The 18,010-nt window shown below is 49.6% G+C and overlaps 1 protein-coding gene across 12 annotated transcripts in view; it reads right to left on the bottom strand.

Moving 5' to 3' along the window:
* TIAM1 (TIAM Rac1 associated GEF 1) overlaps window positions 1-18,010 on the bottom strand; it is a 165,433-nt gene that overhangs the window by 51,389 nt on the left and 96,034 nt on the right. For all 12 annotated transcript variants that reach the window (XM_051779479.1, XM_051779480.1, XM_051779486.1 and 9 more), the window contains 5 exons: window positions 12,089-12,536; window positions 9,932-10,104; window positions 6,170-6,394; window positions 4,638-4,823; window positions 1,921-2,067 (listed from right to left, as the gene is read on the bottom strand). In XM_051779479.1, coding sequence (XP_051635439.1) covers window positions 1,921-2,067; window positions 4,638-4,823; window positions 6,170-6,394; window positions 9,932-10,104; window positions 12,089-12,536 — 1,179 coding nt within the window. The remainder of the gene's footprint in view (window positions 1-1,920; window positions 2,068-4,637; window positions 4,824-6,169; window positions 6,395-9,931; window positions 10,105-12,088; window positions 12,537-18,010) is intronic.

The raw sequence follows: 18,010 nt of genomic DNA, 5'->3' as shown, positions 1-18,010 counted from the left end.
CCTGATAAAAGAGAAGGGGAGGTGAAAGACAAGCTGGTGATGGGGCATCGTGCTGGAAGATTAGAGCCCATTTCTGCTTAGAGGTCTGTCTCCGACTTCCTTGGTGAAGCTGGACTGATTTTATCTCCTTTTGTGCTCGGTTTCCCCACCTGTAAAGTGTGGGAATGAACACTTTCCCACTTCTGCTAAGGCTGAGAAATCAGAAGGGCTCTGCTTCTGGCTGGCTTTGTAATAACCCAGCTGCCAAAACGTACTTAGCAAACATTCAAGCACCACAAGTCAGTGTAACCCTTCTCTAATGAAATAAGAGCTGGTAACCCAGCACGAGCCACAGAGCCAAAATCAACAGGACTCCATGCAGGAGGAACGGCTGAACGGGAATATTTACGGGCTCCACCCCAAATCAGCACAGGACTCCATCAGATGGGCAAGCAGGGTTCTTACTGCAACAGAAGCTTATAATTAAAACTGAAAAGTTAAGTTTTACAGCTCCACATCACCACTGCTTGAGGATCAAGTTGCTGGTTTGGCTGTTAACTATTCCATGGCTAAAACGAAGCAGGGCCATGCAGGATGGGAGACGGTCTCTGCCCTTCAGGGATTTACAGTTTGCTCCTTCCAATGGGCAACACTTTGCAGGATGCAAAGGAAATGTGTGCAGGCACTGCATTTAGACATTCTGCCACTTCCCCAGAATTTTACATTTTCTACAACTCTCTCAAGTATGACTTTCCTTTAACCTGGAACAGAACCCTTTCCATGCCTGTGCTTAGTGAGGAGCGAGGGGGGCAGGGGTGGGGGAGGCAGCGTGAAGAATGCAATTATCCCCCCTGAAAGGAAAAACAAAAGGGTGAGATCAGAGGGAAAAAACCAGGCTTGCACACACAGCATGGGCAGGATCTTAGTTCAGGACAAGGGGCTGTGTTTGATTTGGGGCAAGTAAATACAAAGCAACAGGGATGCTGCGGCATCAGAACGAGGAATTGGGAACGCACTCATGGGAATCATCTGCTGCATTCCAGATAAAACCCTGAGCTTCTGCTCAGCCACTAAATATTAGGTGAACTTCTAATGTCTGGCTGAAAACAAGCTCAACAATTCCACAGCATCCATCCTCTGCTGAGCAAAACAAACACCCACTGCTGCCTTAACAAACGGCAGAAGAAATCACGGGGAACAGAACGTGTGTCCCGAGCCTCTCTCCCCACAAAAACTGAGAGAAAAGAAAGAAGAGCAGAGCCTACATTTCCTGCAATAAGATGAGGTATGGCTCTCAAAAATTGAAAGCTATAATTAGGGATGTTTGGGAAGAATAACAGGGAAGCACCTTCCTACCACACTGAAACATGTTTTCTAGAGAAAGATCTGGGCAGTGACTGGGTGGAAACATTGCAACTTTTGCCTTTTTTATAAATCTGAGGCAAAACAAGGGCTGTCCCGACTAAATGTAAAGCTTTTTGTCACTTTAGGAAGTTTACATCCAGCTCAGCTACATTTAAAGTATTGTACAAACTTGTAGTTTTAAATTAAAAATAACCAAATAAGTCTGCATTATTATTTTCCTTTCAAAGTTGCACCTGTTTTACACATGAAGCTTTGTTGCTCCTGAGATTAGGGACAGCACCTCCAGCAAAAGCAGAGGCAGCAAAAATGCAACAACAGGAAGAATACAACCAAATCAGCTAAAGAAAGGGCCAACTCCAAACCTTTGACAGGAGCTGCTCTACACTGATCTGCAATTACAGTCCTGATTTCTGAAGAGGATGAGGAATGAGATGACTACACACTGTGAAAGATTAACCAGGCAAGGCTAAGGCTGGGTGTGGAAGTGCTTGATGCAAGTGACTCTGTGCGAGCTGCATTCTGCACACTAACAAACAGCCTTGAAAATATCAGTATTACAGGCTTCCCCACCCTTACCTGATTAATGCTTGGCCTCCCTTGCTTTTTCTTCGAGGTAGTATCCAGCCCCCAAAGAGAAGAAAACCTGCTTCTCCGTTTGCTGGCAGATCTGGACATGGCCTGTGTCCTTCTCCTCACTCCCGACTCCCCTGTGCGAGCCGCCACCTGTCAATGCCACATGCTTTTAAAATCAGAGGTTACAGCATCCTACCTCTGCCAAACAGTAGAATCTGGTTGGAAAAAAAAGGTAAATCCTATGGCAAAAGAGTGTATTCACTCCAGGCACAGTGGTGATGCTGCCAGGCCACTGCCTTCTTCTTGCAATTTAACTCATATCTCCCAACATCAAACATCAAAAACTGACATGGACAGTACACCCCCACCCCATTTTTTGGCATTTAATCTGAGATATTTTAAAGCAGCCTAATCATCACAGAGCAAAGCCTCAGCACCAGTGAAGGGGTTTTGGTTTTTCATTTGCAGGTTGTTGTTTTTTTCTTTTGTTCTTTTCTTCTTTTCCTGACAAGGTTTCAAAGCTGGACACGTGAAATCTGAGATATCCAAACTTATCTGTTGCCTCCCAAAAACTCAGTCTTCCTCTCTGCTCTTTCCTGTGGAAACACTCTGGGCATCCTGGAACTGACTCATAACTGCAGCAAAGCCAGATAAAAGCTTGCAAGGAGGTCGTGGCATTTAAAAACCTGCACTTCCTTAAAAAACAGTGACATCTGAAGGAGTGAGCAAAACACAGGAAGGGACAAAATGACCCTTTCAATCAGAGCCGTGTTAACTGCTGGGGTGCTTCAAAAACGGCCAGTCGGAGCAAAAAGACATTTGCCTTTGCTGAGCCCAACTCGCTGAGGGGTGGTGAGGAAACTCTGGTGGGAATCAGTGTGACATTAGTCAGAGGGGAAGTGTTTGGGCCCAGGTGGAAGCAGATTTCCCACCTGGAGGTGGCCTCAGGAGAGAGAGCTCCTCTCCTGCCAAAAAGGGAGTGGTAGGGGATGGCAGGTGTGAATGTGAGGCAAGGCAAAGCCAGACAGACAGACAGACCCGCCCTGCCGACTCGGCCATAGCTTCCTGGAACACCTTGGGACTGGGTTCCCACAGCCGAAACCGGCACAATGGGACTGTCAAACATTTGGCAGCCCCAGAGGGAACACCCAAATCTCAGCGATGCCCCGAGCTACGGAGCTGAGGAACTGGTTGTTTGGGTGCAGCAGATCCAAGGCCTCATCCAAAGCTGGGAAGGACAGAAGGCTGGCTGGTGTATCCAGGGAACTGCGTGAGAAATGGCGGTTCTCCTTGGGAAACTTGGAGAAACCAAGCGAAGGAACTTAAACACTACTGCAGGTGTCTCCATTTCCACAGCCTGGACTTGTGAGATGTCCCCTAGCTGTACCTGGGACATCTGTGCACAGGCACCTGGGATAACTCAGCACATCCTCGGAGTACAGTCCTCAGGAGAGTTAGGGATGCCACACTACCACCACGCAGCACCCACTCGAGTCACAGAACCACAGACTGGTTTGCGCTGGAAGGGACCTTAAAGATCATCCAGTTCCTCCCCCTACCACGAGCAGGGACACGTTCCACTATCCCAGATTGCTCCAAGACCCATCCAACCTGGCCTTGAACACTTCCAGGGATGAGGCAGCCACAGCTTCTCTGGCAAATTCCCTTCCTGAAGTTTCAATTAGGGCTCGCAGCAGCAGAGGAGCACGGAGTTACATTTCTCCATGTTATTGAGGGCAAAGGAGGACACAAGAGTTTGCTGAGAGGAGAAGAAAGCACGTGTCTTTTCCAGCACAACATACTCAAAACATAATTTTTTTTCCCTTGGCTCTCAAGAGACAGCAGCATGAAGAGGCAGACTGTTTTTCAGGCTAACGCTCAGTGCTTTGCTAGATGCAAAAAAAATAAGCATAAATGCTAATTACAGCCCGCCACTTAAAAAATATAATAAATCCACCAGCAATTAGCAGGATGATGACGCTAATCTTTTCATAGAGGAGAGAATAAAAACACCCCTGCCTGAATTACAGCTCTGCATTCAATTGAAGGGTACAGCTGACAGCTACAAGACAACAGTGGAGCTCAGCTATTTCTGTGAACCTCCAGGAGTCCAAGCCGAAACTGCAAGAACTTGATTTAAATTCATTAGAACCCCAGCACTTTGCAATGCATTTCCCTGCACTTTCGTGAGCTGGGTTGTTACAGCATTTAAGTTTAAGCAACCACTTGAAACATCATTTGCCACACTGTGAGCAGGAGGGAATGACGTTCCCCCTCCTTTGTGGACCATCAGGTGTCGATCAGCGGAGACCGGATATTAGACTAATTGGTCAGTAGTTTCAGCCATATGGCACAAAGTGAGCCATGCCCAAGAAGGTCTAAGCCAACACATGCTGAGGGCCTAAGAAGGGCTCCCATTGACTTCATGGGACTTTTGGATCAAGCCCATGTACATGGACATTAACCAGAAAATCTGTTTATAGTGCAGGTCTGGACATCCAGAATCCCAACCTTAGGAGAAACATGGTTGTTCCACTTCCACAAGGCCATGGCCTGCAAGCATCTCCTTTTTAATGGACATCTAGGAACACAGACCCCTTTCAGGGAGCAGAATATCCTGCACCCTGAGGTGAGGGCTCACCCCTCACTGCTGCTGGTCGACGTGACCTCCGCGCCGTGCAGGCTGGCAGAGGTGAGCCCTGCCCTCTGTCCACACTCACCAGTGCATGGAAGGACGAGACCGAGAAAATCCCAAGGCGGCCCATGGCGACCTTGGTGGGCCGGCTGGCGAAAGCCAGGAGCCTTTTGGGGTTGGGGAGCTCCCCTCCCTGGAGACTCGCCAGGTAACAGCGGTACCGGAACAGGTCCATCTGGAACTGCTCCAGATTCTGCTCCCAGACGAAGATCTGTGCAAGGGGAAGATTGAGAAGTGATGAGCATGAGAAGAGAAGGGGAGAGGAGGGAGAAAAGAGTGGTGAATGCCTTGAAAAAATGTATGCTTTTCCCAGTAGCACACCTTTTTTCACCACTGCTGGTCTCACCCAAGAAACCCCGATTCCTCATTTTTCCCACATCCCCCCACTCTTCCAACCCCTCAAAGGATACAAATAATAAGAGTTTTCATTAGATGGAAAACAACTTTTTCTACATTCATGGTAGAAGCCTTCTCCTGGGACAACTGCTCCTTTGATACAATGCTAATTAATAGGATTAAAATTTCATTTTTAATTTTCCTTGTATTCCAGGATTCTCTTTTCAGCAGTCCCTTAAGAGGCTTCTTTCATGCATCAAGAGCATCTGAGAAACAAGAAGACCAAACCCCACCAAACTCCACACACAGAGCATCCCAAATCAGCAGCAGCAGCATTGCTGTGAGCACCAACAGAGTGCCAAGCACTGGGGATAATTAATCTGATCAGTGGAAGAGCACTGCAATCAGCCCATGGAAGGATTTATCTAAATAATTCAAACAGTTGATAGGAAACAGTTTCAAAGCACCCAGAAAAACTCAGTTACATAAAAAGAGAGGCTGTGACTGACAGCCTTTGAGTGGAGCCCTTTCAACAGCCATGAGCATCTTCCCCCCTTTTCCCCCTCCATTCCCCCTTCTCACGGGCTTCCAGGGGATACAAAATCTCTTCAGCTTAGCCCTGGCCACTTCCCATGCTTTGCATTACAGGCACATTTGGCAGCTCTGGTAAAAGAGCTACAAATGAGTGAGGCAGGAGCCATATGTTTAGTTTCCTAAAATAAGGTGCTGCTGCGGCAGCGGGAGAGACATCTGCTCGAGGCTCCCTGCTCCTGAAATCCAGCTACGTTGTCCACTTGGAAGTCAGAAGGAGCAGGGCCCAAGGGGAAGGCAGGGCTGCAGCCACGAGGTCAAGGCAGGCCCTTGTGACCAAGGATGGCTTCTTCACCCCATGTGCCAGCCAAGGAACCAGCCTCTGGCACACCTTAAACAACAGCAGCAACATTTGTGAGCAGCTGTTCCCTAAGGAATTCTGCTGCCATGACCTTCACTCTCCGCCTGCTATCCACATCCCGTGGGTGGAGGCCAGGAGAAGACAGCCCATGCTGTACCTCAGTGCACACTGCTTGGAGAAATGGTGCAACTAAGGCAGCCAGCCCATCTCTCCTGCCAACACACCCCACCTGCTTCAGGCACAGCAGGGCAGGACAGAGCTACCACTGATCCCAGGGAGGCCTTAAACACTTGCTGGGGACTTAATTCAACGTGAGCAAGAGAGATTACTTGATCCAGGATGGTCTTCTTCTTCTTGGAGTCTGTGACAGAGGACAGCTGCATTTCACCCATTTTCTTCATCTTCTCGTCCATGTCAATCTTCTGCTCCAGCTTTTTTATCTCAGTCTTGAGGAGCTTCACGGTGTCCTCCTTGTGGTGCTGCCGCGCCACCGCGGTCGCGCAGGCCGAGTGGATCGCTGTGATCCAGTTCTCCAGCTCCGTCTGGCTGCAGGTCTGAGGAGAGCAAAACAGGGGGAAAAGAAGTCAGGATCCTCTTTAAAATCGATTGGAGATTAACAAATGCAATTCCGAGGAGTTTCCTCTCCCTTTGATCTCAAGATTCAAAGCCTTAAATCCACTTATTTCTGTGGCAGTAATAAACGCCCCCTCATCCTTAAGGAGGCCATTTTTAACTCGGCACCAGGCCCTCAGCACTTGGAATCACACCTATATCTGTGCCTTGCAGCTTCCCAGCAAGGTCTCAGGAATCGCCTTCCTTGTTCAATGCCATGCTGCCATAATTTGTAGCTCAGCATTTAATGATGTTTTCTAAACTCCCAGTTCCTTAATGCAGTGAATGCACCAGCCTCTGTGTTCTTCCTAGGAATGGAGAGCTTTTCTGGCACGCAACAGTTAGTAATAAATCAATGGCATAAAATGTGACCATGATAACTATGAGCAGCTTTAATATGGTGCACAGAGTTTTCAACTTCTGAAAGTCCCAAAGCCCTCTGAGGACAACGCTGTTATCATTAAGAGCAGGCTCATCCTAATTTTTACAGCTCTGCTACTGTCCCTTCCAAGTATGCATGTGACAGCTTGGGAAAAGGGAACACTTCCCCTCCCTGGAAGTGCTGGACAGGTTGGACAGGGCTTGGAGCAACCTGGTCTAGTGGAAGGTGTCTCCCATGGCAGGGGGTGGGACTGGATGATCTCTAAGGTCCCTTCCAACCCAAACCATTCCATGAGATACCAGGGATACCAGGGACACCAGTACATATTTTTGGAAGAGGACTATTCTGATTAGAGGTTTTTGACACAGAAGGAAGAATATTTCAAAGCATTCCTTTTCCAGACTTTCCAAATAAGAAGTCAGTCCTTTTAGGCTTCTTACTAAACTCCATTCCTTTGTACAGTAGGTTGTAAAACAAACTCGAGGTTGCAGAGGACTCTTTCTGAGTGTCAGCCTGTAGCAATAGTCACACTGGTATTTGGCTCCTGGCTGGAAAAGTATCAAGGTGCCAAACCACCTTGTTCTAATTAAACTTCCTGATGACACCTGATCTATTAATAGAGAGCACAGCATGACTTCTCCAGTTGCTGGCATAGATGAGGAAGGTCATCCTCGCTGCGGTCACAACCAACAGCAAAGGACGAGGCTCACTGAAGCCAGGGAGAGATTCCCAGAGAAGCCTGCTCTGGAAATCACATATGCACAGGCTGGACTTCAGGCTGCTGTTCCCAAAACTTTTGGGGACTGAAGCAAGTAAGACACAAATGTCCCAGAATGGCACCACTTTCCTTAACTCAGGTTAGAAGTCCTAAGCAGCACACAGGGCCTACACAGGAATGACTGACTTCTTACTCCCAATTTCCTTGTCTTCAGTTGGCACTGGATATTGCTTAAATTTGTCAGGCTCCCTGCCCAGACAATACCATTAACAAACTCTCATTCACAGACAGGGGCTTACAATGTCTTATCCCCATCACTGGGCCCTCCTTGATGAGCAATTTCTGCTGGAAATAGAGGAGTTATTTGCAGAATGGGAGGCACCTTGCCTACAGCCAGTTGGTGAAACATCATCCCCAGCAGAGAAGAGAGCAGCACTGGACGTACAGTGAGATGGTTTTATTAATTCCTAACAAAATTCTAACAGGAAGGGGTCGTATTTTTTAGCTTAATGAATTTCAAAATATTATCTGTATACCATTAGATTCAGTTTTCTTTTTGGTTTCCTGGGGAGGGAGGGGAAAAAAAGAATCTGGAGTGGATTTTAGGAGCTGAAGACTCTTCTGGCAGATCAGCAGGCAAGAGGAATCACTGCCCTTCCCAACGGAAAGGACCACACAAACAAGCTGCAAACACCTGACACATAAATACGTGGTATCACAAGTTGCTCTGAGCTCCTGGAAAATTCATGTGACATCTGCAAGTACTGGATCTGTGTAGGCACAATCAGAAGTGACTGAGCAAGGCATGGTTGTGTAGGAGGAATGTGATGTCTCTAGGTGCAATGCAGTGGGAAGGCTTGTTACAAGATGTCCAATATCTGTGGGCATCACAAAGCAACTCTGTTTTTCTCCCTATGTACACATTCTCCACGGGACAGAAATAGTCTTCTGCAGGTCAAACCCGCTACTACAGCACTGTGTGTGGGTGGTGTGTGGGACACGAGAAGGAAGTACCACTGCTGTGAGGGCAGCAGGGCCAGCACATCCCTCACGCCGCTCCCACCGCTGCAGCTGATCCCCTTCCCTGCGCCCCAACTCATCCCTTCCTTCCCTTCTGCTTCACTAGCCATGCATGGCTTCCATGGCAGCAGGGATACATCGTGAAACGTTTCTGCAAGGCAATATAAATGACTGGTTTTCATTTGAAAAGGCTGGTTTTTGCTTTTTCCCAACATGAAAACCTACCCATGGCATGACAACATGGGGCTTTTAATGGGTAAGGCCCCACGTGCCTCAAACTGTGACCTTTTCAGTACTTCACATCCACTGGCATTAATCCTATGAGAATGAAGGGTTTTCCTTAGAAAACTGCATGGAAATGATCCTGGGCTGATCCCACAGCGTGGGCAGCAGGGAAGGGGGGGATTCTGCCCCTCAGGTGAGACCCCCCTGCAGAGCTGCTCCAGCCCTGGGGAACAGCACAGCAAGGACATGGAGCTGCAGGAAAGAGTCCAGGGGAGGCACCAAGAGGACCAGAGGGATGGAGCAGCTCTGCTGGGAGGGAAGGCTGAGATTGGGATTGTTCAGCCTGGAGAAGAGAAGCTTTGGGGTGACCTAATTGTGGCCTTCCAGGACCTGCAGGGAGTCTTCAGGAAAGACAGAGAGAGACTTCTTACAAGGGCCTGGAGTGACAGGACAAGGAATGTCTTCAAACTGACAGAGCGTAGGTTTAGATTGGATATTAGGAAGAAATCCTTCCCTCTGAGGATGGGGAGGCCCTGGCACAGGCTGCCCAGAGAAACTGTGGCTGCCCCATCCCTGGAAGTGTCCAAGGCTGGGTTGGACAGTGCTTGGAGCAAGTTGGGACAGTGGAAGGTGTCCCTGCCCATGGTAGGGGGAGGAACTGGATGATCTTTAAGGTCCCTTCCATCCCAAACCATTCTGTGAATCCATGACTCCAAATCAGTAGATCATCACCTTGAGGAAGCTCTCCAGGTGGCAAAATACATGTCCCCTTCCCAGGAAGGAACCATGTGGCAGGGCAGTACTACACTAGAAGCTGAGGAAAAATCCCACTGAGGTGGCAGAGAAGCTGGCCTGCAAAAACGTGATTTTTTTTTTCAGCATGCCCTCAGATACTCAGTCTCTTCAAGATGTAAGCCAGCACCACTCCATTTGGGTCAGAAGGGCTTTTTAGTTTTGCACCAGTTTGAGAACACAGCCCTTTGTTTATGTGAGCTGCAAGGACCTCCAGGACAGTGCAATTATATTTTTTGCTCTGGGGAGTGATGCCATGGGGGCACATCCTACCACAGAGAAGCTTCTTCGTCAGAGACAGAACAAGAGAGCAACTTTGTAAGCCCCTTGAACTGGACCCACCTGGAAGAGGAAAGCATCCCCAAGGGAGTTGCTGAGACAGAAGACGAAGTCCTTCTTGGGGTGCTCAGGCACAGCCTGCACGATGCTGTTCTCCACCCAGACAGCGTGTTTTGGGATGCTGTTGTGGTCAATGCCAGACCTGCCATCAGTCTCATAGAAGAACAACGTGCACCCTGCAAGAGACCATCCTGTGTTAGCAAGTAAGACGTTTAAATGGCACCCTGCATCTATTCAGCGCTGAGACTCAGGACTGTAAATAAACTGGCACAGGGAAGATTTGCCAGGACCTGTCCAGGTTTTCAGCCTCACAGTGGAGAGCACCAGCAACTGCCCAGTTTTCAGCCCCACGAGGACGGGTTTCCATGACACAGGGACACCAAGCCCTGACCCAGCAGGTCATTTTGCTCTCCCTAGGATTGCCAAAACAGAGCTGAGAAAGTCATGGGCAGTAAAATACAGCCCCAGACGAGAAACTTCATCACAAATCCCAAAGTGGGGATCGTCCACTGCCACCCCGTGTCTCCTGAGGGTGACAGCCAGCTGTGAGCCAGCCCTGGGAGCAGACAGGCCTCCAGGCACAGCCCAGCCTCAGCCTCTGCAGCTGCAGCTACAGTCCCTGCAAGGCAAAGATCAAGCGATTTAATTACTGGATGCAGACAGTAACTGGAATTAAAATGGGCTGGAATGAGCTGTCCTCACTGACTGACAGACAAAAAGCTCAAAGAGGAACACATGTTAGCTGGGGACAGCAACCAACCTGCTTGGTGTTCCAAAATAATCTTTACAATCCTCTCAGGGAAGGAAAAAAAAGGATACAGTAAGCCTAAAATTTGGGATATTCCAGAAAAGAAAAAAAAGAAGAAGAAAAAGGGTCTCCTCTCCAACCTTCCCACATTATCTCCAGTTGGTTTTATGCTGGCACACACTTTCTGTGCCACTGGAATCAGCCGTCTCAGTGCAAAGGGATGGCCGGGTACCCAGCCTCTCAGAGAAGTATTTGCAGCCAAACAATGGCAGCTGTTCACTTCAAAGCCTGGGTTAAACACTGGCAGTATTAAGGCACAGCAATCCAAGGCGCTAACACTCCACTTGAGTCAAAGCACTTCAAAACAACATCTACTCCCTGCTCATCCTTCCCCTTTTTCCTCCCAGATGGCCCTTTGTTTGCCTGCTCCTCACAGCAAGACCTTCCTGCCACAGGGCCCCCCTCCCAGGGGATTAGGGCTGTCCCCTGCCCCTCACCTCCCCTTCTCCTCTTCCATTTCCCCATCCCTCTAACCACCCCAAGGAAAAGCTGGCTCCTAACTTTGCTGTTGCTTTTAAAATAGCGCTGCAAATTAAAAACAAACAAGTGCTCTAAGTGTGGGGAGGACGGGGTTTAACCATGCTGAGCTTTCTGGGTGATCCCACCAACAGCAGGAAACACGGCTCTGCCTCCCCTGTCTCGAGTTGTGGTGGAGAGAGCAAGGCCAGTCCCCAAACTGGTTTCCTGCTGATGAACCACATGAAGATTAATTAGAGGTCACACCAGGAGGTCAGCTCCTGAGCTCCACTGCTCCATTAACACCTCTGTGCATTTATGAGCACATGCCTTGCAGGAACTGCAGAAATTCTGGGAGAAAAGGGTCTGTGTCCCAGGCAGCTGAGGAGGGATGCTGAGGATGGGTGACACAGCCAGAGCAAACGTCCACCAAGCCACACTCCAGCCTCAGTGACCAAACCATGGCTTTTTGTCTATTCTGTGAAGCCCAAGAGGTGCAAGAGGAATGCACGCCACGGCAGAGCCCCTGTCTGAACACAGGCCACTGGCACCACCAACAAACTCCCACCATCACATGCCCACAGCTGCACACGGATATTTAGTTTGTCAGCAAGCCATGGACAAACCTCCTAAAGGAAACACTCAGGGAAGCCACCTTGGGTGGTGCCAGCAGGGCATGAACCCCAGTGCTGTGCAGCACAGCCACGTGCCTCGGGCTGCACACACGGCACAGGTGGGAGCACATCCACAGCCATCAAACACAACCTCCTCTGCAAGGCAGCGGGACCATTCCTCAGACTTTATGTTAACTCCCCTGAAGCTCACAGCAGCTTTTGTAAGGCCACTGGTTTCACCATCGGTAGCGATTCCCAACCCACAGGACGCCTTCCCAGTACCTTTCAGGGAAACCCAGTAGTGCTTCCACTTCCTGCGCGTGGCCGACTCCACTTTCTTGTTCTTCTTGTGCACCAGGAAGTTCTTCACGGCCAGGGCTCCCGCTTTCCTCACGGTGCCCTGGGCGGCCGTGAGCAGGATGTCGGACTGGCCGGGGGAGCTGAGGGTGCCGCTGCTCTGCTCATCGCTGAGGGCAGAGCCGGCCTCCTCCAGCTCCCCGCTGTTGGCCGTGCTCATCTCCAGCTCCCGGCGGAAGTTCTCGTACACGCCCTGGCGGAGCCCATCGCCCGTGGAGCTGCTCCCGCTGTCGCTGCCGATGAAGGCCCGGCTGGCTGTCGGGGAGTAGCTGGAGGTGGTGGCATTGGAGCGCCGGGACAGCAGGTCGGTGTCGGTGGCCGCTCCCTCGATGCCGCTGTCGGTGAACTCGCTCCCCTCGCCGGCGTTGACGTCCTGTTTGCAGGAGAGACACGGGGTGAGACAAAGCCCTTCTGGAGACACCAACCGAACCCCAGACTGAGGTGGCACCACAGCTCTTCACACCCCCGCTCTGTCTGGCACTGGAAATCCCTCATCTCCTTCTGGAGACAAACCACTGGAAGAAAAGGTGGGGTAGGCAGAGCTTTCAGTTTAGGACAGACCAGTCACACATGCACGATTCCAGGTGGTGCCTCTGCAGCCTTAGCAATTTGGAACATAAGATGCAGCATCATCTGTTTACATCAAGCCAAGTTAACAGTGCTAAAGGTTTTGCAAAAGAAGAACATATGGCAGCAAAAACTGGCAGTGTCGAGAAAAGCAGCGACCAGCCTACGCATTTTGAGAAGAAAACACTGATATTGTGCACTCACACCTACAGCTGAAGACACATTTTAGACATCCCAGGACTGCCCTTTGCAAGTTATGTAACTAAAAAGGCACTTTTTTTTTTTAATCCTGACAGGTTAATGTATTTAGAGATTATTTCTGTTTTGCATCACTTGTAGATCGCAAACCCTAACGGTGGGCCATGTGATATCCCCTGCCAAACCCCCTGGTGACAGACCCGAGCCTTCCTGGTCCCCAAGAACATGCAGTTTAAGGATCAAAAGAGAAAGAATACGGTCAGTTTGAGCAAGACAGGAAAATACACAACTGAATTGGGGTTTTGAAGGCTCAGTGATTCAGCCTGACCCCTGTTACAAGGCTACAGCCCCAAGGAGGATCACCACCAGCATCTCAGTATCTACAGACATTTGTGACAAATTTTGAAGGAGAACAAATAAAGGCCAAGCCCTGTAAGTGGAAAGAAACAAGTCAGGTACCAGGAGAAGAGAGAGCCAGGGAAGAAGATGCAAAGAGGTGAGAAATAAGGCCAAAACAACAGGGATTTCAGCCTCTATCTCTCCTGCAAGCTGGTGCTTGATTTATAAGTTAAAAAAGAGGAGTCTCTGAGAAGAGGTAGCAGAATGAAGTATTTATTTTGAGAGAAAACAAGCTTCCAGATGTTGGTTCAAGCACCAGTTTTCTATGTATCCGAGAACAGCCCTGTGGAAACAAATAAACCCTCCACCAGCTCTGTTTGAAACCATCCTGTTGTGGAGCAAGAGCTGGATGAGGAAACCTTAGGGGAGAGGAGAGGATGACCAACTTTTAAGGCATTAATTTGTAATGGATGAGCCCGTTCTTCCTAAGAGCCACCTCTCAAGGGAGACTTGGAGTCCAGCTGGAAGAATAAGCACTTCCTTCCCTGCTCAGTGAGCACAGCTATCTGAGCCCAAGCAGCCTGGTCTAGTGGAAGGTGTCCCTGTCCATGGCAAGGGGTTGGAATGAGACGAGCTTTAAGGTCCCTTCCACCCCAAACCATTCTGTGATTCTATGCCATACAAAAGTAAAGAGTTAATTCTACAATCTCAGCTGATGTAACTTTTAGGAAGCATATCTCATGCTTTAATTAAAATTAGTTGATTTAAGAAAACAAAGAGCTACTAAAACAGATGACAAACCTGAGGGAAATACGAGTTGTGATCTTGTCAGCTAGTGCATGCATGAAACTTTCTTGGTGCTTTTCAGCAGAGAGAGTATTTTTCCAAAAACTGAAGTTCCCTCAGAGCTATTTAGGCCCAGTTCTGCAATGCAGGCTCCCAGTGTGCCACAGCCTTCCCATGTAACCTTGGTGAGACACTGCATTAGTTGCCTCAGTTTCCCTGTCCACAAAGGGGGATTACATTCTGTAACTAATATATGGCCATAACAGTTCACTATTTATAAAAAAACTCAAGGATGGAAGACTCAGAGTGACTGTTATATTTGCTCACGAGCTTACACTGTAGCACATTTTGCAAACATCTTGATAATCTTTACCACAATGATGGCAGGATGGGTCAAAAGATCCTTTCAGTGTAATGCTGCAGCCCTGCTCCCAATCTCCCTCTGCTCCCTGCACTCCCTCTTCCACTCCTAAATATCCCGTATCAAAGACTTCGGGACAACCCATTCAAGGCCTGCGGTAGGAGGAGGGTCTGAGCACGCAAAGGTCAGAACAGTTCAAACCCCACAGTTTGGAGCCAATATTGTTCGGGCTCGTGAGTTATGAGGCACAGCACTGAGGGAGCTCAGTGCCTTCGGAAGTGTGTGTGGCACGAGGTCGGGCCTGGGGTCAGGGGGGTTAAGAGTGTTCACTGCACAGCTCTCTGGCTGCTGAGCTCCTGCTGCAGCGTCAGCGCCTTCTCAGCGCAGGGTAGGAAAAGCTCTGCCCCGGCCTCGCAGTGCTACACTGAGAACAGACAGTTCAGCAGAAAGCACAGAGGTTCAGTCTCGTGCTTCCACAGGGATTTGAGGGGGTAACAGTCCCAAGCCAAGAGCAAACCGTAGCAGGGTTTGACGAACACATCACTGGGGGCACAGAACCACTCCTGCACACTGGCAAACAAGGATGCTGGAAGTTGAGCATCCCAGCTCCTACCATTGGCAGGATGGCTCTGTGCTGGTGAGGTGGCTGAGGAATCACAGAATCATTTCACAGAATCATCTAATTTGGGTGAGAAAAAGGCCTCTGAGATCATCGAGTCCCCCCTGTGCCCCATCCCCACCTTGTCCCCCAGCCCAGAGCACTGAGTGCCACATCCAGCCCTTCCCTGGACACCTCCAGGGATGGGGACTCCACCACCTCCCTGAGCAGCCCCTTCCAATGCCTGACCACCCTTTCCATGAAAAAATTCCTCCTGATGTCCAACCTGGACCCTCCCTGGCACAGCCTGAGGTTGTTTCCTCTCCTCCTGTCCCTTTTCCCTGGGAGCAGAGCCCGAACCACCCCCGGCTCCCCCCTTCTGTCAGGGAGTTGCAGAGCCAGAAGGTCCCCTCTGAGCCTCCTTTTCTCCAGGCTGAGCCCCCCCAGCTCCCTCAGCTGCTCCTGGTGCTCCATCCCCTTCCCCAGCTCCATTCCCTTCCCTGGACATGCTCCAGCCCCTCAGTGTCCTTCTTGTCCTGATGGTCCCCAAAGTGGACACAGCACTCGAGGTGCCTCAGCAGCGCCAGCACAGGGTGGACACAAAAGCTTTGATGTCCAGCTTCCAAGTACCTGCTGACAATGCCACCACAGGCCACTGCCTGGAAGCAAAGCCAAGATTGTGTGACCTTGATGAGAGGTATTTAAAAATTACTCACGTTTCCTGCTCGGGTTCTCAAAGAGCCCCACGGGCAACAGCAACACCTCTCTCCTCCAAGGAAGACTTATTCCAGGTCCAGGATGGGATGCACCACAAGGGCTTGCTAACCCAACAGGCTTTTCACTGCTCTGCAGAAGGAGTTTCTAGGCAAAGACTGCTGAGGCTGAACTACAGCCACAGCTCAGCCTTCACTGCTCACCCCTCTGACCCCTGTCCAGTGTCCCTGCGGCTCTCCAGTACAATGGCATGTGCCAGGCACATCACAGGAGCTGGGAGACAGCTGAAGAGAGCAGAATGCACATTCCTGACACCCATGGTTTGGGGCATTGTACCCACATTATAACAAATCATCAGCACTGGCACTGCTGCCATCAAGGAGCTCTGCTTCATTCCACTGGTTTAAAACCCCAGCGAGGACACTGCCCCTGATATTTTGTACCTTGACAGGGATCTTGTTTTGTACTGTCAGGCTGGCAAGCAGCTGTCTCCACACAGAGGAGTCTTTTTGTCCAGAGAGATCATTCCAGGTTGGAACTAAAACCTGTGCTGCCCTGCTTGTCCTTCCCACTGGTGTTTCCTCAGTGTTGGCCCCGGGAGGACAAGAGGGCAAAGCAAGGGGGGAGGTGGAGATCATTCCATCGGGCACACCAAGCAGAAAGCATGCAGCAAAGAAAAGAAAGCACACTTCCTCCAAGACACAGAGATGGGGGAAGCCGTGGGAACAGCAGGTCTTGGCATTTTGCAGACACAGCAGGTCTCAGTCCATGGGGAAAACAGACGGAATAAACAGGGGCTTTGTTGCTCCAACTGAAGATAGCTCTGTGGAGAGCAGGGAGAGAGGCACGTCGAGACCACTGGCTGGAGGAGGGAACTAACCAGGCCCTGGGACTGGGATGTGATGGGGAGATGGGGAAGCACAGCTCCCACCAGGATCTGGGATCCCTTATGCTGCTGAAGGAGACAGAGCAGTACCACTCCTTACACTGGCAGTGCCACCGTATCGGCTGTAGGTGCCCAGGGTTTATGAAAGCAGGCTCAGCAGACAGGGATGAAGGGAAAGGTGGAATGACTGATGCCAGTGAGAATCTGAATGGTGCCATTGTTACCAACAAGGGCACAGTGAGGCCCAGCAATCAGGCCACGTGCCAGGGCAGCTACCACAGCCCCCGGAGCATCCGAGTGAAATGAACTGGAACGAGTTATCACAGCCCCATCAAACTGCACAGAACAATTCAACTGATGAACCAGCTGGGTAAAATGCTAGTGGAAGAATTAGCAACCCACTTAAATATAGGTGTTTTCTCCACATAAACACTGGGTTTCAGGCAAAACAAGCCAGTAGGCAATGAAGTTGTAATGCAAGCTACATCAGGCTAATGTCCCTGGTGTTGTACCTTTTGCATACTCATGTGACACTCATACACTGTATAGAACCATAAAATATGCTGAGTTGGAAGGGACCCATCAGGATCATTGAGTCCAACTGCTACATAACATTTGTTAAATATTTTTTGCTAGATTTAGAAGATATACAGGAGGGAAAAAACCTTTTGCTTTAGAAAAAATGCCTACTTTCAGCTAGCAAAAACCAGGAGAAAAGTTTTGGGGCATGTTCCAAGTGTCTTTGTCCCCTTGTTGAACATATTTGGTGCTGGCCTCTGCTAGCAAGAGACCACTGGATGGGATAAGCCTTGCCAAACTCTCTGGCTCATGACTGGACACAGGGCACTTGCAATACACCAGTTCACTTCCCAAACTTCCCACCAGCAGCCCTGCTACAGACACTACTGAAATGCCTTGGTGAATCACCTTCTCCTGCCCCACTGACAGCAGTGATTCATGGCCACTTGGGGGCTGATTTAGCAGGGAAAAAAATCTTACTTCCCTAATAAAAACAGCTCCTCATGTGGTTAATGCTTCTTTCTAAATTAATCATTAGATTAAAAGTATGACTGAGTGGGTTTTTTTCCTTGGAAGGGGGTCCCTCCAAGAGAATGCATATCCTTTGTTCCCCGTCCTGTTTAGCAACAGAGCAATCAGGTGCTCACGGCTCAGCAAGAGCCTGAGATTGCACACAACCTGTCTGGCTGCTCCTTAGGCAAGAACCACAGGATACATTTCAAACGGGTGAGCAGCCTGATGGTTTGCATGCTTTTATGTGACTGTGTCCCTTTGAAGCTCCCATGTACAAAAAGATTGGCCTGATAAGTGTTTTTCCTTTCTTTTCAGTACTGACTCCACCATCATTTGCTGGTCAAGGAATGGCTTGCTGAAAATCCA

Source organism: Manacus candei, unplaced genomic scaffold (assembly GCF_025592945.1).
Source record: "Manacus candei isolate 608988 ecotype Guabito, Panama unplaced genomic scaffold, ASM2559294v1 h1tg000014l, whole genome shotgun sequence".
NCBI lineage: Eukaryota > Metazoa > Chordata > Aves > Passeriformes > Pipridae > Manacus > Manacus candei.
This window is presented reverse-complemented; position numbering and strand designations above follow the sequence as displayed.